This window comes from Rattus norvegicus, chromosome 17, assembly GCF_021556685.1.
Source record: "Rattus norvegicus strain SHRSP/BbbUtx chromosome 17, alternate assembly SHRSP_T2T, whole genome shotgun sequence".
In the NCBI taxonomy this organism is placed as follows: Eukaryota; Metazoa; Chordata; class Mammalia; order Rodentia; family Muridae; genus Rattus; species Rattus norvegicus.
Window position 1 is genome coordinate 92,024,921 of NC_141550.1, and position 23,055 is coordinate 92,047,975.

Below are 23,055 nucleotides of genomic sequence, written 5' to 3' on the forward strand. Positions count from 1 at the left end.
AGTACAGGCCGCAGGAACTCTGAAAGAACAGTTCAGGCGACACTGTCCACAACACCCAGGTGAACCTGCTCTCAGGGTACATGCATGTCAGAGGAACGAGGGAGATTCCTTTTTGCTCGAAGCTTAAGCACTTCAGATATTTCTCCCAAACGCAACCCGGAAGAAAGGGACTTCCGCCACACACAGGGAGGGTGGGCTACTAGGCCAAACCGAACCGGAACAGGAGGGAATGACGCTAGCTTACAGAGGAAGGTGTCCGGAAGCGCCGGGGGACTACAGTTCCCATAAGCCCGCGGGGCAAGGTGAGGGGCAAGCGTCGAGACAAAACCGGACAGGCCTTGCCCGTCATTTGGCTATAACAAGGTAAATGCCGACGTCGCGGCTCCGAGGGAAGAGTGACTTATAGTTCGCAACTAGATATGTACGAGTAATCTTCCCAACCCATCCTAAACCGACAAAAATGACACTCCCAACGAGGCGTCCTTGAGATTTCCGGGCCACCGCACTCCAAGCCTGTTGCGAATTTTCTCAATGCCTAGTACGCTCCGCACCGACCTTTACCATCCCTAGCCTCCGGTGAGGCTGGAGGTGGATTGTGCCTGACTCCTGGGCGTAAAGAGTGGGTGGTGGAGGAGTTGAGTAGCGGGTGGCACTGCTCACCTTTGCTCGCTCCGCTGCCGCCCTTGGCGCCGGACAGTGAAAGCTGTCCCAGACTTGGGGGCCAAGGCTAAGCCCTTCCATCCTTGCCTTTAATCCCCCTTTCTACCCTTTACTGTGGTGTAAATCTACAGGAGAGGCCAAGTGATTTATCCTAGGTCATAGAGATTAAGTGTCAAAAAGGAAGTTTTCAAGCTAACTTTTTATGACTCAGTCCCTTCCAGGCGTTGAGGACCACCTACTCTTGTGTTTTTTTTTTTTTTTTTTCTTTAAACACTAGCGGTATCCAGGGGGCACCTTTGGGACCTGGCATAGAATCCTAGCGCGTCATCAGCCTAGCTATCCTCAGCCCGAACACAAACAAGCACTGGGTTCTCCGCAGACCGATCCCAGCCGCAGAGCCTCGCTGCCTCTTTCCCCCTCTGAGAACGCGCAGCCGGTTCACGTCATCGCGGCGGAGCGGGTGGGTGGGGTTTGCTGCACGGCGGCGGCAGCGGTGGAGGCTAGTGGGTCCTCCGGTGACTCTGGGGCGGGGCTGTGGGGAGGGTGCCCACCGACTGCAGGACTTCTCAGGAATGGGGGGTGTGGCTGGTCGACCAGCATCTTCCGGGTGGGAGAAAGGGTCCGCTATTACCGGCGGCGCAACCTCCAAGGCCTGCTGCTAGAGATGCTCTTCCTCTCGGTGAGTTGTTTTTGTTGTCTGGGATTTACTCTTAGACACGCCCCACGAAGGAGGAAGGAACCCGGCCACCTCGGTCGGTGTGGCCTTGATTGGGCAGGCCGAAGGGAATTAATCAGCTATGCTCCTGTCATTAATCCGCGGGTGTTCAGTTTTATGCAGGCTCTTGGGAAAGCTGGATCTGCTGCTGCTGTGTGATTCCCGTGGACAGACCTTGGGACCGGGGCCGGCGCTGGCAGCTGGAGATGGCGGACACACGATCAGTGTATGAAACCAGGTTTGAGGCGGCCGTGAAGGTGATCCAAAGTTTGCCGAAAAATGGTACGTGCAGTAGGCTTTCAGTAAAAAACCTTTCAGCTGGTTCTAGTGTACCTTATTTAGCGCCCCTCCCGTTCTGTCATTAAAAGAAATGTAACTGAAAGAATGATATTGAATATTAATTAACTACCCGCTGATTTTTGAGGCCAAAGTCGACATATTATCAAGGTCTTAAATAGTTTATATTCTTGAGAACAAGTCTTATCACTCAATGGCTGGATTTGGGTAAGTAAAAAAACAAAAACAAAAACCGGGGAGGGATGTCTGGTGCTACCTAACTCAAAAGTATAATCCAAACCTTCAGAAACTTTTGATATGAAGCAAAAGGACAGAACAACTATGTTCACTTGTAAAATGATTATTTTGACTACGATGTATCAAGTACAGTTTTCTTTGTATGTATCCTGGTAACAACTTGTAAAACTTTTTGTAATTTTATCTGACCAGTGTTAATGAATTTTTCTATCACTAAATTTTTTCTTTCAATGTTCTAAGTAGAGAAGCTTGGGAAGGGAGATTTTTACTTTGAAAATCTATATCCATTTGCATTGTGATTTACTTTTCATAATAAGTTAGATTAAAATGCTTAGTGACCTTAAGCATTTTTATTGTGTGCGATAGATTTGTAAGGCCAAGTCAAACATAACATTTCTATATCACTATAGTATTTAATGTCTTTCCACATTTCATGTATGATCATTTGGCTAAGTACTGAATAGTCAGCATTATTCATTTCAGTAAAATATTTTCAGGCATAGTTTGGAAGCTTGTAGGCATGTGCTACCCTGTACAAAGCTCTGATTTAGTTCCTGCACCCCTTCAAAAACAGTGGCACAGGCTGTGATCCCAGCTTCTTTGAGGGATCGAGAGAGCTGCCCTTCAAAGACAGTGGCACAGGCTGTGATCCCAGCCTCTTTGAGGGATCGAGAGAGCTGCCCTTCAAAAACAGTGGCACAGGCTGTGATCCCAGCTTCTTTGAGGGATCGAGAGAGCTGCCCTTCAAAGACAGTGGCACAGGCTGTGATCCCAGCTTCTTTGAGGGATCGAGAGAGCTGCCCTTCAAAGACAGTGGCACAGGCTGTGATCCCAGCTTCTTTGAAGGATCGAGAGAGCTGCCCTTCAAAGACAGTGGCACAGGCTGTGATCCCAGCCTCTTTGAGGGATCGAGAGAGCTGCCCTTCAAAGACAGTGGCACAGGCTGTGATCCCAGCTTCTTTGAAGGATTGAGAGAGCTGGAGCCATAGTTTGGTAGTGGAGCACATGCCCACTAAGTAGAAGCTCGAGGTTCAATGGTGTTTTCTGTGTTTCACTTTGTATTGGAGGAGAACATGGAAGACAAAAGGGTAAGTCCAAATAAGCTAAATGAAGGACGAAATAGTGAGACCAGTGTGAGGAAGCATGCCTTTAATCTCAGCACTCCAGAGGCAAAGACAGTTGGACCTCTATGAGTTCAAGGCCAGTCTGATCTAGATAATGAGAACCTGTCTCAAACCCCAAAAAGGAAGTAATAGACATTTATTTTAAAAAATTGTTTTAAATTTTATTTACATTGGTGTTCCACTTCCATATATGTCTGTGTTAGGATGCCAGATCCCCTGGAACTGGAGTTACAGTTACAATTGTGAACTGCCATGTGGGCACTGGGATTTGAATCCAGGTCCTTTGGAAGAGTGGCTAGTGCTCTTAACCCTGAGCCACCTCTTCTGGTGTGTCTGAAGACAGCTATAGTGTACTATATATAATAAATAAATAAATCTTAAAAAAAAAGAATATAGGAAAGTATGATTTCAGAGTTTTTTGTAAGCATGTTCACTTTCTAAGCCTTACATTTTATAGGTCTTTGAAAATTGATAAACTAGACACAATCTTCCTATTCTTCCTACTTCATTATTTTACCTTCTGCTCATTAGGAAACCTATATATAATGGATTGCAGGCTAGCCAGTTTTGGCTACAAAGCAAGATCCAGTTTTTTTTTTTAAGTATTGAGAAATTAAGATAAACTTGCTAAATGGACTTGTAACAGATGTGGTGTGCTATTGCTCAGCTACAGAGGTTGCCTGGGACCTTGAATTTAATCTTCAAAGAGGAAAGGGTAGAGGGCAGGTGTGGCTGGATGCCAGAGTAGGTATTTAGCAGGGACAAAACCATCAATGATAGAGACAACCCCCACATTCCCAGGAAAAGGACAAAAAGGCACTTGTGTTAGATAACATTTAATGCACTGTTCTAAAGCTAACTGATATATTTGAACAACATTTGGTACACTGTAGGTTTTTTGTTTTTGAGACGAAAACTTGCTATGTAGGTTAAACTGGCTTCAAATTTGGGAGATTCTCTTGATCCTGCCTCTGAAGTACTAGTATTATAGATATGTTCTACCATGCATGGCATATAATACTTTATTCAATTGCTTGTTTATTTGTATTTCTTTATTTATTGACAGTACTGGGGATTGAACATTGGGCCCTCAACATACTAACCAAGTGCTGTAACATTGTGCTTTATTTCCAGAGTTATTTTAAATTGTTTGGTTGACTTTGAATTATTTTGCAGTGAGATCTTAAAGCTTTTGTTATTTGTTGCCTAACTTTTATTTATGTCTAAAGTAATGAGGGGCAACAGAGATACTTCTTTGTTAGGAGTTCCTGCTGCTATTTTAGAGGCCCACCTTTGTTTGCTACTACCCATCCCACCTTCTGGCCTCCACCAGTACTGACGTGCACATGGATACACACAGGTGCACAAATAAAGTAAAATCACAAACAAATCCAAGTTAATTAATCATGTAAGGTTTGATAGAATCTTAGTTATTAGACTTGTAAATTTAAACACATCTATTGCATATGCCTTAGGAACATCTTTAGGACAGAAGATGCTGTCTTACATGTAGTATATTTAATATATATTCTCAGTTTTTGTTTATGAACACTGTAACATGTACCATTTACTTAAGCCAATAAACTAAATTTTGTTAGCCTACTGGAAATATGAGATGAAGCTGTTTTTGTTTTTTTTTAAGATTTATTTATTTATTTATTTATTTATTTATTTATTTATTTAAGGTATATGAGTACACTGTAGCTGTCTTCAGACACACCAGATCTCATTACAGATGGTTGTGAGCCACCATGTGGTTGCTGGGAATTGAACTCAGGACCTCTGGAAGAGCAGTCGGAGCTCTTAACCGCTTAGCCATTTCTCCAGCCCCAAGAAGCAGCTGTTTAATTAGGTTTTTTTTTTATTACATTTACTGCGTGTATCTGTATATCAATGGTGGAGGTTAGAGGACAACCTATAGGAGTTAATTTTCTCTTTCCACGGTATCTTGGTTACAAGTGCCTTAGATGTGCTGAACTGTCTCACCTACCAACCCTTTTACAGTTTTTGAATTTTTAAATTTAGATTTGTGCTATTAACTCATTCTAGCTGTGGTTTTCCTATTTTTATTCTTTGCTGTATAAAGAATAACTATCTTGTTGGAATACTGTATCTAAGAAAACATCCTAAATGTTGATATATTATATAGGTAGTTATTATGGTAATTTTGGAATTAATTAAACACTTTTGGCCAAACCTGATCTACTAGTTTTCAATTTGGCTATGTTGTAATTTCTAGTTTAAAAAAATATTAGCTTTTGATTGCTGCATGTAATGCTTGATATATAATCTTGAAACTATCTTTTTTTTTTCTGCCCCACCACCCGAAACTATCTTTATAGGCATTGGTTTTTTTTTTTTTTCTTTTTTTTCGGAGCTGAGGACTGAACCCAGGGCCTTGCGGTTGCTAGGCAAGCGTTCTACCACTGAGCCAAATCCCCAACCCCATAGGCATTGTTTTTATAGCAAGTTTGGCTTTTGAAAAGCAGTAAGCATTGGGATGAAGAGATGGCTCAGCAGTTAAGAGTGGTTGCTGCTCTTCCAGAGGACCTGGGTTCAGTGCCTAGCACTCACATCAGGCAGCTCACAGATTCCTAGGACTCTAGTCAGGGGATGCTATGCCTCTGGCCTTCAGCAGGCATCTGAACTCACAAGCAGATACCCATGCAGATACACAGCGTTTTAGTTTTACTGCTGTGAAGAGACACCGTGACCAAGGCAACTCTTATAAAGGACATTTATTTGGAGCTGTCTTGGCAGTTTCAGAGGTTTTGTCCATTTTCATCATGGTGGCATGCAGGGAGACGTGGTCCAATACAAGGAGCTGAGAGTTCTTCATGTTCATCCACACACAGCAGAAGCCACTGAGTGCCACACTGGCATGGCTTGACCATATAATACCTCAGAGCCTGCCTCCACAGTGACACACTTCCTCCAACAGGCTACATCTACTCCATCAAGGTCACACCCCCTAGTAATTCCACCCCTATAGGCCAAGTATTCAAACACACGGATCTGTGGAGCCATTCCTATTCAAACCACCACATACACTTACACATAATTACAAAAAAACAAAGCCAAGTTTTAAACAGAAAAAGTGAAATATGAAGAATGAAGGAATAATCTCCATACCTGCCTACTGTGGAGGAATATTGCTTCTTAGCATTTTAATGCATATTGTATTGTACTTTGTGGGAGATAGTGTTGCTCAGTAGACTGTGCTAGCCGGAGCATATGATGTGAGCCTACTGATCACCCCAAGAAGGCCATGTACCTGGTTGCTTTTGTTTCCTATGTGCTGAGATTACAGATAGGTAATCTCACTTGTCACACTGTATTATTTACACATGCACACACACTTATTTAGCTGTAATTGTATATGGTTTGTATATGGTGTTTTTTTTTTTTTTAGTGTGTGAATGTTCTGCCTGCTTTTTTATGTCCTTTTATGTGTCTAGTGCCCATGGCAACTGGAGGAGGGTATCAGATACCATGGAGATAGAGTTATAGATGGTTGTGGGTTGTCACGTGGGTGTTGGGAATTAACCTAGGGTCTTTTCAGAACAGCCAGTGCTCTTTAACTACTGAGCCATCTCTCCTGCCTCTGTTTATAGTCTTTTTTTTTTTTTTTTTTCCGGAGCTGGGGACCGAACCCAGGGCCTTGCGCTTGCTAGGCAAGCGCTCTACCGCTGAGCTAAATCCCCAACCCCTGTTTATAGTCTTTTTTTTTTTTTTTTTGGTTCTTTTTTTCGGAGCTAGGGACCGAACCCAGGGCCTTGCGCTTCCTAGGCAAGCGCTCTGCCACTGAGCCAAATCCCCAACCCCTGTTTATAGTCTTTTAAAGATGCTTTCTTCCTTCCTCCATTTAATAGCTGGTCATGAAATTTATGCCTTTATTTATAGTTTTCTGCAATATTAGTTTTTAGAACTGTAATGAACAATTAGTCTTTCAATAGGTATAGTAATTATTTAAAATATTTAAATTTATGGCTTTTATTGAATATTGTAACTTACAGTACTTGCTTATATAATTTGAGAGTTTTAAATATAGAAATGTTAGCTGAGTGGTGATGGTGCCCACCTTTAATCCCAGTGCTTGGGAGGCACAAGCAGGTAGATCTCTGAGTTTGACGCCTGTATGGTCTAACAAATCGAATTCTAAGATGCCAGGGCTACAGAGAGAAACCCTGTCTCAAAAATCAGAACACACAAATAAACAAAACCCAAAAGATAGGATATTAGAAACGTAAAAAACAAATATATTAAAAGGCATACTAAGTTATTATGGAAAGTAAAGATCCCGTGGGAATCTGAGTGGCCCAAGTGGAGAAGCTACATGGTTATGTTGGCTATTAAACATCAATGTCTTGGCCAAATTTCAAGTTTTCACCAGATAAAGAACTTTGGGAGAGCTAGTTAGTTTGGACACATTTCTTTTTTTCTTTTTCTTTCTTTTCCTTTTTTCTTTTTTCTTTTTTTTTGCGGGGTGTGGGGTGGGGTGGGGCAGGGGAGACAAAGTTTCTCTGGCTGTTCTGGAACTCAGATCCATGTACCTCTGCCTCCAGATTGCTGGGATTAAAGGGTTGCACCACTCTCTGACCACCATTAATTTCTTTGAAAATATTTCTTCATATATATATATTTTTAATGTAACACTTGCTGGTTATTTCAGTTACATCTTTAAAATGGTTGCTGATTTTTTTGTTACTGAACTGATACTGTTCTTAAAAGTTTGAACTTTTAAAATCCAGAACTTTTTGAAATCAAAGGAGCTTTTAGCCCAGGTGTAGGGGTTCCTGCTTTAACTCCGCACTCAGGAAGCTGATGCAGGAACAGTGCTATGAATCTGAGCCAGTTTGGGTTGCACAGCAGGCTCAGGCTGCCTGAGCTACAGTGTTCTATTGTATCTGACTAAAACCAAACCAGAAGACCACCTAGTGTGTGTGGCTGAGCTAGTACCGGGCTTTATGTTATGAATGGGCGTCCCGAGTGATCTGTGTTTAATGTGTGCTTCCCACAGGATCATTCCAGCCAACGAATGAAATGATGCTCAGGTTCTACAGCTTCTACAAGCAGGCAACTGAAGGACCCTGTAAACTCTCAAGGCCCGGGTTCTGGGATCCTATTGGAAGATATAAATGGTGAGTTCATGTACAGAGCTAAGCAAGACTTTTCATTTAAATGAGCTAATTATGTAGCTGTTACTTATATGCTTTGTACATAAAGTGTCCTAGGTATTTCTTACAATTTTATTTGTAAAGTGTCCTTAATATACTTTTACATAATTAGCAAAATCTTGGGGAAGGTAGGAAAACAGTAACATGTCATAGTAGGTACTTTATAGATAGAAAATAGAAAAGTAGGAAAATGTTTGTACTTAGTTTTCCTTTTCTTTTCTAGCGGTTCCTTCCTTTACTCTCATGTTAAATGAACAAGTTTGCAGTCAGGAGCACAACTCAGTAATTCTAGCAGTCTGAGGCAGAGGCAGAAGGATTCAAGGCCAGCTTTGGCTACATAGTGAGTTTAAGGTCAAAAAACAAAACAAAAACAAAACAAAACAAAACAAAACCAAAAAACCCAAACCAACACCTTCTTATCTCTTTGAGCTGCCAAAGAAAATAGTGTCTTTTGTTTGTCAAGTGAATTGTTTGCTTTGAGACTTTAAGGTAATGTGTAACAAGGTATGACTCAGGGACTGCCACATTAACTTTGGTCTAAGGTGACTTCTGACCCTTGAGAAGAATATTGGTTGGTAATGTTGTAGCTAAAAGAGTCATTAAATATCTAGATGTTCTTCTATTTTCTGAGTGGACTAATACTTGTGAACAGCTTGATATGTGTAAATACTACTGTGGATTTATAAATATCAGACAAAGGTAAATTTTAGATTATACTTTATCAATAGAGTATGCTGATTAGCACATGATATTTTCAAACAATTAAACTAATCATTCTTTGCCTAGATTTAATCATTTCTTTCCCTAGATTTGACCTTTGGCAGAGTTAATTGCTTCCAAGAAAAATGTATTAAGACACGATTTGTGTTTTTTTGAGACAGTCTCATTTTAACACTCACATGTAGACGGGATTTGTGTATTTTTGAGGCAGCCTCATTTTAACACTCACATGTAGACAGGATTTGTGTGTTTTTGAGGCAGTCTCATGTTAACACTCACATGTAGCTGAAGGTGGCCTTGAACTTCTGCTTGCCCTCTCTGCCTTTGAAGATTTGGTGTTATAGGCAAGATTATAAGCATGAACTACAATTGCTAATTTATTCCATGCTTGGGATTGAACCCAGGGCCTTGCGCATGCTAGCCAAGTAGTTTAACCACTGGAACTAGGTCCCTGGTCCTGTTCTATCTTTTGTTCTAGTATATAAATTGGTGGCATATTAATTAATTAATCGTGGGGATTTTTTTTTTCTTTTCTTTTTTTTGGAGCTGGGGACCGAACCCAGGGCCTTACACTTGCTAGACAAGCGCTCTAAATTGTGGGGATTTTAACCAAAATGTTTGTTTGTTTACAACCTGACTTTCAGAGTTCTTATAATCTTCTAAAGTATTACTATTCTTTATAATGACATAAAACCTTTTTTTGAGGCTGGAGAGATGTTTCAGTGGTTAAGAGCACTTGCTACTCTTGCAGAGGTCTTGGGTTTGGTTCCTAGCGTCCACACTAGATGTCTTACAAACTGCCCGGGACTCCAGTTACTGGGAATTTAATGCCCTTTTCTGGCCTGTGAGGGTAATTGCATGTAAGTGATATACATACACTCAGGCTCACATATGTACACACACACATACTATATATATATATATATATATATATATATATATATATATATATATATATATATATATATGGGCTGGAGATATGCCTTAGTGGTTAAGTTACACACAGGACCTAAGCTTAGCTCCCAGCACACGTATGGTAGCTCACAACTGCCTGTAACTCCTGTTCCAGGAGTCCAACAACCTCTTCTGACTTCTGTGAATTCCTGCACACAAGTAGTACATTGAAACTCCTGTGGATATACACACATGCAAATGCATTTAATAAAACCCTTAAACCTTTTGAGAGGGTCCTTAGGAAATATTTATGAATAGTTTATAGTCTTCTGTGCTCTACATATATGTTGATGGGTTAATGCTTAATTTAAAATTTTTTTGACTATTTATTTATTTTACATATATGAGTGCACTGTTGCTGTCTTCAAACATAGCAGAAGAGAACATCAGATTCCATTACAGATGGTTGTGAGTTGTAGTTGCTGGGAATTGAACTCAGGACCTCTGGAACAGCAGTCAGTGCTGTTAACTGCTTAGCCATGTTGCCATCCCTAAAATTCTATTTCTTTTTAATATTTTCAAAAATTCCTATAAAAGGTTACATATGGCCATTTGCATTCATGTACTGATGTACTTTGAGCACATTCCTCCCATATTCTGCTCCGTCCCCCTTTCATTAGTTCTCTCGTTTCTCATTTCATGTACCTTTGCTGGCATCGGCACAGACATGAGCTTCTGTTCAAGCTTCAGGTCTGTAAACGAGAGAAAGCCTGCTGTTTGTCTTTCTGAGAGCTGTTTAATTCACTCCATAGGATTTTTCTCCACTTGGACTTATTTTCTGCACTTAGCATAACTTCATTCTTTAATGGCTTCAGGTATGAACTATGATGCCTAGGTCAAAAATCAAGTATCTTTTGTTATTATTTTTTTATTTTCCTTTCTAGGGATGCTTGGAGTTCCCTGGGTGATATGACTAAAGAAGAAGCCATGATTGCATATGTTGAAGAAATGAAAAAGGTAGGGGAAATAATTTATAGCATAGAATTAAAATACTCAAAGGAGCTTGATTTACTTTTTTGTGTGTGATAGTACTTGGGGTTAAAACCATGCCAGTCAAGTCAACTGTGTGCTGTTAAGCTTCTGTACGGCACTTCTGATTAAAATTTTCTTTTTTGAGACAAGGTCTTATGTCATTTAAGCAGTCTCAACCTTGAAAAGTGACAGAAGACGACCCTGTGGGCACCACACAGCCCCGTTGCATGTGGTATCACAGGTAGAGGCCATGACTTCATGCATGCTGTGGAAAACTCTGTTAACCTGAACTACATGCCCAGCCCTGTCTGACGATCTTAAAGAAATTGCTTTTGAGCATAAAGGAAATCTATAATAAGGGAATTAGTCTCCCCAGCCGCAGAGGCTTTCAACAACGTGTACTTGCAAAATTCAGATTTGTTTTTAGTCTTGCTCATGCTCCTCTTGGTTGTGCCCTTAGTTACATTTTCACTTTTATTCATGCACTTTGGCACAGAGGGCAGAGTTTAATTCTGCTGTTAGCAGTATCAGCAGCATAAACACAAAGGAGCCTTTCAAAAGCAGAGATAATTAAAAGGCATTGCAGTTCAATAATCATTTCTAAGAAGTTATACGTAAGTTATTTGCGTGAGAGACATGCAGGAGACAGACACTCGTAGGAACTGGCTCTCTCCTCATCTGGACAGAAGCTTGGGTACTGAGTGTCCACATCAGCTTGTCTGCCTTGGCAGCAAGCACCTTTATGCAGTGAGCTGGCTTGCTGACCTTTCTTAACCTCAGTGATGTACAGTTTTCAGGATACATTTATATAATTCAGTATAAAGTTGAACTGACAGTAATGTTTTTTTCATTTTTCCATTTATTTAGTATAATATAGTGGTTTAGCCACAGTGTACCATGAGAAAGGGAGCAAGTAATTACAATTACTTGCCCTTATAATTCTAGCACCCTGGACTCTTAGGCAGGAGCATCTCAATGAGTTCAAGACCAGCCTGGCCTACATAGGGAGTTCCTGGATAGTCAGGGCAACACCATGAGATCCGTGCACCCCTCATCCCCCCAAAAAACCAACAAACCCCAAACCCAAAACCAAATAAATGGATGATTCTAAATTGTCCCATAGTCTTGAAGGTGTCAAAGTGTTCATTAATTCCTGCTTTATGCTCTCTTAGAAACTTTTTTAGTATCAAACAGCAGATATGAAAGGATTTTGTTCTAGTGCCATGACATCCCTGCTTTTAATGTACAACTTAAAGATTCTCACACTGTTAAAATAGTCTTCAAACGAGAATACTTTTAAAATAAAAAGCGTTTTCTTTATGTGTGTGTTTTGTGTGCCTGAGTGTATGTGGAGTACATGCATGTAGCAGCCCTAAGAGTGTACGAGTGGAGCCACAGATGCTTGTAAGCGACCACGGGTGCTGGGGACTGAACCTGAGTCCCCTTTAAGAATATCAAGTTCTGTTTAACAGGTGAGCCATCTCTCCAGCCCCAAGAAGACTTTTAGATTTTTAGTGTATACATCTTTAGTTTGCTTGAAAAAAGATATAGTTTATATACATTTTATATATATAATATATTCCCTTTGGGATAATTTCAAATCTGGAAATTATTGACAACCTGGAAAAATGTAGATTTATCGAGATCTACTACAGATCAATTTAATAGTTGATTTTACAGTATTCCTTTCTTTTACTTACAGATTATTGAAACTATGCCCATGACTGAGAAAGTAGAAGAGTTGCTACATGTTATAGGTCCATTTTATGAGATTGTAGAAGACAAAAAGAACAGCAAGAGTTCTGACTTGACCTCAGGTTGTATGATCTTTGTTTCTTTTTAAGACACACTATCTCACTAACAAGGTTGGGCCAGCCTGACCTCTAACTCACTGACTTCCTGCCTCACTACCCTGTACTCTGGGATTAGAGGCGTGTTTAATCGCGTGCAGTGCTGGTTTACTCCCCTCCCACCCCCCAACTTAGCAGCTGATAGATTTTGCATACACTAACGCCTATATGTCTAATTTTCTCTTTTACTTCCACATGCCAGTCCGATTGGAGAAAATCTCCAAATACTTAGAAGGTAGGAATAATGAAATCCATGTAAAACTTTTGCTTAAAATTTGCAGGACACTGGGGCTGGAATGGTGGCTGGTGGTTAAGAGCACGTCCTATTTTGCAGAGGACCAAGTAATGATTCCCAGCACCTATGTTAGGCATCTTACATCTGCCTATTACTCTGGCTTTAAGGTATCACTGGGTGCCATCTTGTCTCTGTGGCTATCCCCTCTGCTCCCCTCTGACATGAAATGCCCTCCTACTCACATACCCTCCAACATAAAAGTAAAGCTAAGTAGCAGGGTTGAAGAGACAGCTGGCCGAGTGGTTTAGAGCACTGGCTGCTCTTCACTTCCTATAACAGACATAGTGGCTCACAACTGTCTCTAACTCTAGTTCTACAAAATCTTGTGCTCTCTTTGACCTCTGAGGGTACCAGGCATGCAACTGGTGCACAGACATACCTGCAGGCAAAACCCAAACATAAAATAAAATTAAATAACTAAAACTACTAGTAAAAAAACAACGAAGTTTACAGGGAAAAGTAATTCTGCACATGTACATAAAACATAAATTTATCATCTGGAAATTGATAACCAAAGCAAACATTTTGTATTGAGATTCTAAAATAATAAACTGTATGTTTTAACCTTATTAAAATTTGCCAACTGATTCACTTTTGTATTCCTAGAATTCATAGTTTTTTGTGTTCTTAATTAAATTAGAAAATGTATTTAGTGCACTCATGCTGCTATGCCAAGGTCAGAGTTCAGAGGGCAAACTGTGGGACTTGGTCATCCATTTCTTCCTAGTGAGCCCTGGGGTCAGACTCAGGCCCTTGGGCTTGGTGCCTTTTCCCACTGAGCCATCTCACTGTCCAGCTTTGTTTTCATAAATGACTTTGTCTTATGAAAGATGTTATTTATACCCTGGATTAAATCATTTCTTTTTTAGCCTATTTATTTATGTAGAAACAGTTTCTTGTCACAGCCCTGGCTTTGAACTTATTATATAGATAAGGATAGCCTTGATCCCTGATCTGTCTGTTTGCAACTCTCAGGTAGTGTGACTCCAGGAATGTGCTTCCGTGGCACCTGCTCCTATACTTTCTTACATGTTCATTTATTTATGACACAGTCTTGGTAGGTACAGTCCTGATTGGTCCAAAACGTAGAGGAGGCTGACCTTGAACAGTTACCTTTTTTCTTTCACCTCCTAGGACTAAATTCCCCCCCCCACCCCCCAGGGTTTCTCTGAGTAGCCTTGTCTATCCTGAAATTCCCTTTGTAGACCAGGCTGGTCTTGAACTCAGAGATCCTCCTGCTTCTGCCTTCTGATTGCAGGGATTAAAGGCATGTGTCACCCTACCTAGCTTCATTCTTTTCTTGTTAATAGTATTTTATTCTTTTGTATTGTAGATTTATTCTTTTGTGTTATATGCCATTATATATAGATTGAATTCTTTTTTAAAATTTAATTTTGGAGTTAATATATTATTACTAAATAGAAGTAGAATTGTTTTGGTATTTCAATCTTACATGTTTCATTTGCATTTACCATTTATTCTAATGACTTTCTTCTTTCTTCCTTCCTTCTTTCTTTCTTTCCTTTCTTTCCTTTCTTTTCTTTCTTTCTTTTTTCTTTCTTTTCTTTCCTTCCTTCCTTCCTTCCTTCCTTCCTTCCTCCCTCCCTTTCTTTCTTTCTTTCTTTCTTTCTTTCTTTCTTTCTTTCTTTCTTTCTTTCTTTCTTTCTTTCTTTCTTTCAGACCCCTTGGGACCTCAGTCTGGGTGATTATGAGCAGCCACATATGAGTGTGTGGGTTCTCGGCATAGACTCCAGATCCTAAGCAGCCAGGGCTGTTAGCTGCTGTGCCAGTCTCTCAAGGTGTTTTGCTCTGTTAGGTTAAGGAAGTTCTGTTGTATTCTTTGTTTCTTTCTTTCTTTCTTTTTTTTTTTTCTTTTCTTTTTTTTTTTTTTTTCGGAGCTGGGGACCGTACCCAGGGCCTTGCGCTTGCTAGGCAAGCGCTCTACCACTGAGCTAACTCCCCAACCCGTATTCTTTGTTTCTTTACCATTTTTATTTTATTTTATTATTACTTCTATCTTTTTAACCCAGTCATTACCCTCTCTCCCAGACTGTCCTCTCATAGTTCCTTATCTCATTCCTCCTCCCACCTGTCTCCAACAGGATGACCTCCCCCAATACCCCCAGCCAGGTCTCCCCACTCCCCGGGGCCTCAAATCACTTGAGTTAGGCGAGTCTTCTCCTGCTGAAGCCAGATCAGGTAGTCCTCTGCTGTATATGTGGGAGGCCTTGGACTAGTTTGTGTATACTGCCTGGATAGTGGCTCAGTGTCTAAGAGATCTCAGAGGTCTGAGTTAATTGAGACTGCTGGTCTTCCTATTGGGCCACCCTCCTCAACTTCTTCTAGCCTTTCCCTAATTCAACCACAGAGTCCCCAACATCAGTCCATTGGTTGGGTATCTGTGTCTTTCGAAGTCAGCTGCTTGTTGGTCCTCTCAGAGGGCAGCCATGCTAGGCTCCTGTCTGTAAAAACACCATAACATCAGTAGTAGTGTCAGCCCTTGGAGCCTCCCCTTAAGATAGATCCCAAGTTGGGCTGGTCACTGGACTGCCTTTCCCTCAGTCTCTTCTCCATTTTTGTCCTTACAGTTCTTTTAGACAGGAACAATTCTGTGTTAGAGTTTTTGACTGGAATGGCAACCCCATCCCTCCACTTGTTGCCCATCTTTCTACTGGAGGTGGACTCTACAAGTGCCCTCTCCCCACTGTAGGACATTTCATCTAAGGTCCCTCCCTTTGAGTCCTGAGAGTCTCTCACCTCCCAGGTCTCTGGTACCTTCTAGAGGGTCCCCTACCTCCAATTCCCCGAGGTTGCATATTTCCATTCATTCTGCTGGCCCTCAGGACTTTTCTCCTGTCTCCCTCCCAAGTGGGATTGAAGCACCCTCACATGGGCCCTTCTGCTTGTTAACCTTCTTGAGTTCTGTGGATTTTATCCTGGGTATTCTGTACTTTTTTGGCTAATATCCACTTATTATTGAGTACATACCATTCATGTCTTCTTGGGTCTCAGCTACCTCACTTAGGATGATATTTTCTAGTTCCATCCATTTGCCTGCAAAATTTATGATGTCCATGATCTTAATAGCTGGATTCCACTGGTGTGAATTTGTGTGTGTGTGTGTGTGTGTGTGTGTGTGTGTGTGCATGCTCACACTTGTTTTTTTTTTTTTCTTGTTCTTAACAATGAAAATGAAAACAAAAAGTGATCTCATGCTTAGCATACACAAGACCCTAGGAAAAAGGCCTTTGGTATGTAATATAGTAAATACCTGAGGACTGGGAGTGAACATTATTAGTAGAATACCTGCCTAACACGGATAAGATGCTTAAGTCTGAATCTTAGAAATGCAAAACAAACTATGGAGATATCGTGATTCTATAATAGAAAATAGGCTTGACGTTTTAGTCTTGTTTGGTTAGTTAGGTAGACTTAAATAAGAATGGAAGCCTTGTTGGGTGGTGGTGGTGTGACACACCATTAATCTCAGCACTCTGGAGGCAAAGGCAGGTGGATCTTTGTGAATTCTAGGCTATCCTTGTCTACAAAGTTAATTCCAGGACAGACAGCTATAGAGAGCTGTGTGTATGTAAGCAGAACTGGAATTATGGACAGCTACAAGCCACCATGTGGGTATTAAAAACTGAACCTGGGTCCCTTGGAAGGACAGCCAGTGCTCCAACCTCTGACTCACGTTTTCATTTCGTATTTTAGATCTTGGTAATGTTCTGACCTCTTCAAATGCCAAAGCTGTTAATGGTAAAGCAGAGAGCAGTGATAGTGGGGCTGAGTCTGAGGAAGAAGAGGCCCAAGAAGAGTTAAAAGGAGCAGAACAGAGTGGCAGTGATGGTACGTATTGGGTAAATGGCCAATGCAGTTAATTTTATACTTAACAAAAAGACAAGAGAATATTTGTGCTGATTTTTTAAAAAATTGTCTATGACTAATGCATGGGGCAGCATTTGGGGTATTGATTATACTATAAAGGTTTTCAGTGGATCAAAATGTTCTACTATGGAATATATGGGGAGCCAGCCTTAATCATAAATAGGAGTTAACTGAGGGTGGACAAGAGCAGGCTATTCTTACAAATGTTCTGCATAAAATGATGCATTATATAATTAAGAAAAGGGTATTTCATTTTTCTTATGTGTATGGGTGTTTTGTATGCATGTGTGTCTCTGTACTGTGTGTGTGCAGCACCCTCTGAGTTAAGAGAAGGGAATTTGGAACTAGGATGCAGATGGTTGTGAGATGCTATGTGGGTGTAGGGAATAGAAGTCAGGCCCTCTAGAAGAGCAACCAGTGTTCTTAACTGCTGAGCCATCGCCCTATCCCAATATTTATAATTTTAATTTTTTTGGAAACACCGCCTCAGTTATCCTAGGCTGGCCTTGAATATGTTCTGTAGCTGAGCATGGCCTTGAACTTCTCATCCTCCTAACTCCAGCCTCCCTGCCGGATTACAGGTGAGTGCTATCATGCTCAGTTTATGCATTGTTGACATTTAAGGCCCTGGTTCACTAATTTTATGCAAAGATCTACATCTCTAGCCCCATACATATATTATTTAAGGTGTTATTTTTATAATGGATATATGTATATGTGCTTTAGCATTCTATCAAAAATAAAATGGAATTTAGAAAATAGAATATAGGCAGAAACTTCTTTTTGTTTGCTGAGGATTGAATTCATGGCCTTGTACATACTAGGCAAACATTCTGCCACTGAGTTATGAGCTCAGTTCTAAGTATTTTGGGACTGAGTCTTACTGTATAGCTCAGGTTGACTCCAAATTTAACAATCCTCCTGATTCTGTCCCTAGAGTGTTGAGATTACTTTGTCACTTGGTCACCTCAGGTGTACATTTTGATGGAGTGTTGGAATCACAGGATACTTCATTCTGATGCCCTATTAGTAGAAGGACAAGAAATTCTAATTGCAGAAAGAGATGCAAAGTCTGCATAACTTAGATTTGCTTTCACACTCTGTTCTTTATAGGTCAGTTTATTAGTCTGGTAGTCTTCTTGGTTTCTAGGTTTCTAGAGCAGTTTGTCTGCCTGAGATAATATAAAAACATTAGAACACTTTTCTAGGGGCTGGAGAGGTGGCTCAGTGGTTAGGACCGTTGGCTGCTTTTCCAGAGGACCTGTGTTTATAACCACGAAGGCTCATGGCCATCTGAATCCCCATTTTCAGGGGGGATCTAATGTTCTCTCCTGGCTTCCTAGGGCACCAGGCTTGCATGTGATGCACAGACATACATGTAGGCAGAACATATACATAAAATACATGTACATAAAACAAAATGAGGGGGTTGGGGATTTGGCTCAGTGGTAGAGTGCTTACCTAGGAAGCGCAAGGTCCTGGGTTCGGTCCCCAGCCCCGGAAAAAGAAAAAAAAAAAAAACAAAATGAAAATAGATATATTTTTGTTTTTTAGAGACAGGTCATCTTGGTGTAGTCCTGGCTATCCTGGAACTTGCTATGTAGACCAGGCCTCAAATTCACATAGATCGTCTTGACTCTGTTTCCAAGTGTTAGGATGAGAGAAGTCTGCCACCAAACTCGTGTGTGTGTGTGTGTGTGTGTGTGTGTGTGTGTGTGTGTGTGTATACGAATTTATTTACTTTTTGTTTGTGTGCACATTTGTATGCATGTGTTCATACATGATGCATAGCTGTCTGTACCTGTGCCATAGTGCACATATAGATATCAGACAACAGCTTTGGGGGTCAGATCTCTCCATCCATCATATGGGATATGGGAATTGAACTCAGGTCATCAGATTTTACAGCAAGTACATTTACTTATTGAATCTCTAGCTCACAAGATGATGTTTGAAGCCAGGTTTGTTGATTTTATTTAATCCTATAGCCAGACAGAAGGATTGCTATGATTTCAAGGCCAGGCTGAATTACAGAGTGAATAGTAGATCATTTAAGGCTACATAGTGAAACCCTTTCTAAGAAAAACCAAAACTGGGGTTTTGCATGGTGGCAGACATCTTAAATGTCAATGATTGGGAGGCAGATTCTGTCAGCTGTGTTGTGTAGTGAGGTTCTGTCTTTGCCACAGAAACCAAAGAAAAGAGCAAGATAATTTTCTTTGAAATCTTTTTTCCCCAATTTGAGATTTATTTTATCTTTGTGTGAGTCTATATGAGCAGAAGGTATTGGATCCTCTGGAGTAGGAGCTCTAGGCAATTGTGAGTGATATGGGTGCTGGGCAATCTCTGTAGCCCATGATGGTGATGATGATGATGATGATGATGAGGAGGAGGAGGAGGAGGAGAAAGAGGAGAATAAGAAGGTGAGGAAGAGGAAGAGGAGGAGGACTTTAGAAGAGTCACAGGGAATGGGAGCATTTTGAAAAGATAATGTGAATTTTGGATGAGCTTTGGTATGTAGTAGTTCCTTTTGCAAGGAGCCACCCATTTCTCCTATCCAGATTGGAAGTCATTCAGAGGATTGTTTGGGAATTGACTAGTGATTCTAGAAAAAAAAATTTTTTTTTTCCTTTCTATGTTGACCAGGCTGGCCTTGAACTCAGATTATACCTACTTCTGCCCCTTGAGTGCTGGGATTAAAGGCTAAATCATTATGCCTGGCTACTAGGTACTTTTATACATCTTTTTTTTTTTCATATAAGATAAGAAAATGATGACAAAATCAACAGATAAGAATTTGGAAATCATTGTTACCAATGGCTATAAAGATAGCTTTGCTCAGGACAGTGACATTCATACTGATTCTTCCCGGAGTGCCAGACGAAGTGAAGACAAAAAGCCTACAGACCAGAGCTCTCAGCAGACAGGAAACACTGTCCTCTGCGTTCACCAAGGTATTGTCCTCAAGGGACTCTCTCTAATCTAATAGTTCTAGGGTGCTTAGGAATCATTTAGGACATAAATATATCATGTTTAGTCATGTCTTCTTAGGGTTTATTAATACTGTAAGGGTTAGTTACTTTGAAGCACTGTGAATTAGAGTCAGGACATTTTTCTTATATTTGTTTATTTTGTTATAGTGTGTGGTGTGTACCACGGTAAGTCTCTGGAGGGTCTGTGGAGGTCAGGAAGGACAACTTGAGTTTCTACCATGTGAGTTCTGGGGATTGAATTCAGGCTGCAGGCTTGGATGCCAGCTTCTTTCCTGGTCTCTGAGCCATGGTATATTTTGTTAGAACCAAGCTCTGTAGACCTGCTGGCCTAAAACTGCTGATCTATTGAAACTCCTGCCTTACTGCTGAGTCTAGCTAAGTTTGTGCAGTTAAGTAGATTTGGAAGCTTATTTAAAAAAAAAATCATGATTTGGAATCAGGTGTAGTGGAATACCTATAACTTCAGCACTTCAGAAGCTGAGGCAGGAATCTTGTGGATTTGAGACCAACCTGGTTGCAGATTTCTATCCCAGAATGAGTATAATATAGGACTGCTGAATTGTGAAAAATAGAATGAAAATATATTTTCCTTGTTAGTGTATAGTTACACTGTCTGGACTTTGTTACATATTCAGATACAAACGAAGACCCCGGTGAAGACGCTTCAGGAGTACATCATCTGACAAGTGACTCAGATAGTGAAGTATACTGTGATTCTATGGAGCAATTTGGACAAGAGGAGGTAAAGATAACCTTTTCCTATTAATAAATCTTTAGAGTGGCATTTCCAGTGCACAGAATATAGTATGACATTCATGCACAGAAATGCCATAATAAAATCCATTACGCTATGTGTTAACAAAAACTAGCAAAGGCGAAAAAATCTAATGCATAACTTCAGTTAGTAGCTACTAAGCCTCTTTATTGCTTTGGAAACATGCCTGCTGTAGGGCAGTGCGTATGTTCAAGTCTGTAGATTTCAGATCCTCAGAACTTGCATAAAGCTGGAGGATGTTTGTAATCTTAGTACTCCAATAGTGAGAAAGGACATGCTGATGGGGTGTCCCCAGAAGGTCACAGGCCAGCTAGACTACTGTATGTCCTGAGGAAGGGTGAAAGACCCTGTTTAGTGGAAAGCAAGGGCAGACATCTGAGTTTGTGGTCCTTTAACCATTACATGTGGGTTGTGGTAGTCCAACTGCTAAAATAACAGCTATGAACACACTGGAGTACATTCACATCACACATACAAGCTCTCTCTCTCTCTCTCTCTCTCTCTCTCTCTCTGTCTGTCTGTCTCTCTCTCTCTCTCTCTCTCTCTCTCTCTCTCACACACACACAGACTAAAAGACCTTGAAAATGCTTAAACATTTATAGTTGTGTGTGTGTGTGTGTGTGTGTGTGTGCATGCGTGTGCGTGCATGTGCGTGTGTGTGAAAATTAAAGTGTATCCTAAGGCTTGGGAGATGGCTCAGTGCGTGCATAAGAGCACTTGCTGCACAAGTATGTGAGGACCTAAGTTTGAATTCTCAGCGCCCATATCAAAAGCCATGTGTAGAGGCCAACATGGTGGTGTACAACTTTAATCCCAAAGCTCGGGAAGCAGAGGCAGGCAGATTTCTGTGAGCTTAGTCTAGCCAGGGATATATTGTAAAACTGTCTCAAAGGAAAAACAAACCATCAGTGGCTCTGTGTGCCTGCCCCTCTGCAGGACAGACAGAGATGTCTGGGGAGCAGACAGGATGGTCACTGGGGTTTCCTGCCCTCAGCTCGAGGCTCAGTGGTCCTATATCAAGGGAATAATGTGGAGTATGGCAGTGATAGAGTAGGCTACAGGTACTGTTTGGCCTCTGCATGTGTATGCGTGGGAGTACATGCCTGCACTGATACATAGGCATATCATCACATATGCTTTCATACATACACAGAAAAGAAAAAATATATTATACTATTAGAATACTACAATAGTGGAATTAGAATACAAATATTATATTAGAATACTACATTAGAATTAGAATGCTAATATAAACAGTAGAATAATGGGATACTATAGAATTTCATTATAATTTATCATATGTATATTTTATAAATATTCTGTGGCAGGTAGAATGGAGGTGTGGAGGGTAAACTGTGTAGACACAAGCTTTTCTACCTGGCCTTTTTGTTCCCAGAATAATGAATGACTCTGAAACTTAATTATTAATGACTGGGCCATAAGCTTTGACTCATTCTCTGGCTAGCTCATAGCTTATATAACTTGTTTATTCTAGTCTGTATCTGCTACATGGCTAGTTATCTCTCCTCAGTTTCATTCATCTATCTCTTCTGAGTTAGGACAAAGTCTCTCACCTCTCTCTAACTTCCAGAGTTTTAATCTCTCTCTACTGGAACCTTCAGTTCCTGCCTCAGCTAATAGGCCATCAGCTACGAGTGATGCTATCACATAAAGATTCTCTGTACAAAACTGTTCATGCTACTGCCCCTGCTAAAACATTTAGTGAAGAAAACTGAATGATCTTCAGACATAAATTCTTCATACTGACTATATTCCAGTCAGTGAAAACTTTTATTTCAAGGGCTGGGGAGATGGTTCAGCAGTTAAGACCCAAGTTAGGGTCCTAGCATCCATGTCAAGATGGGCTGGAGAGATGTCTCAGTGGTTAGAGCACTGACTGCTCTTTCAGAGGCCCTGAGTTCAATTCCCAGAAACCACATGGTGGTTCACAACCATCTGTAAGGGGATCCAATGCCCTTTTCTGGAGTGTCTGAAGAGAGTGACAATGTACTCATATACATTAAAAAAAAAAAAAAAAAAGGCACCCTACAATTGCCTGTGAACCCTGCTGCAGGAAATCTGATGCCCTCTTCTGGGCTTCAAGGGCATTACTCTTGTTTGCAAAAACGTCCACACAAACCCACATAAAAGTTACACACACACGCACACACACACACACACACACACACACACACACACACACACACACACCACACACACACACACACACACACACACACACACACACCCCTACCTAAAACAATAGTCTGTGGTAGGATGTGGTGGCCTACACCTTTAATTCCAGCAACTGGGAGGCAGAGGCAGTCATGTCCGTAAGTTTGAGGTCAGCTTGGTTTACATAGAAAAGTCCTGTCCAGCCAAGACTTCATAGTAAGAC

General features: G+C 40.8%; 1 protein-coding gene across 50 annotated transcripts in view; it reads left to right on the plus strand.

Moving 5' to 3' along the window:
* The first annotated feature begins 286 nt into the window (after window positions 1-286).
* Acbd5 (acyl-CoA binding domain containing 5) overlaps window positions 287-23,055 on the plus strand; it is a 41,936-nt gene continuing 19,167 nt past the window's right edge. For 19 of the 50 annotated variants that reach the window (XR_015640831.1, XR_015640832.1, XR_015640840.1 and 16 more), the window contains exons 1-9: window positions 1,127-1,339; window positions 1,489-1,657; window positions 8,054-8,174; window positions 10,769-10,841; window positions 12,559-12,673; window positions 12,909-12,941; window positions 16,716-16,850; window positions 19,652-19,843; window positions 20,518-20,624. Coding sequence is in view for 37 of the 50 variants with exons in the window: in XM_087590834.1 (XP_087446960.1) it covers window positions 1,325-1,339; window positions 1,489-1,657; window positions 8,054-8,174; window positions 10,769-10,841; window positions 12,559-12,673; window positions 12,909-12,941; window positions 16,716-16,850; window positions 19,652-19,843; window positions 20,518-20,624 (960 nt within the window). In the remaining 13 variants the exon portion in view is untranslated. 50 annotated transcript variants of the gene reach the window in all.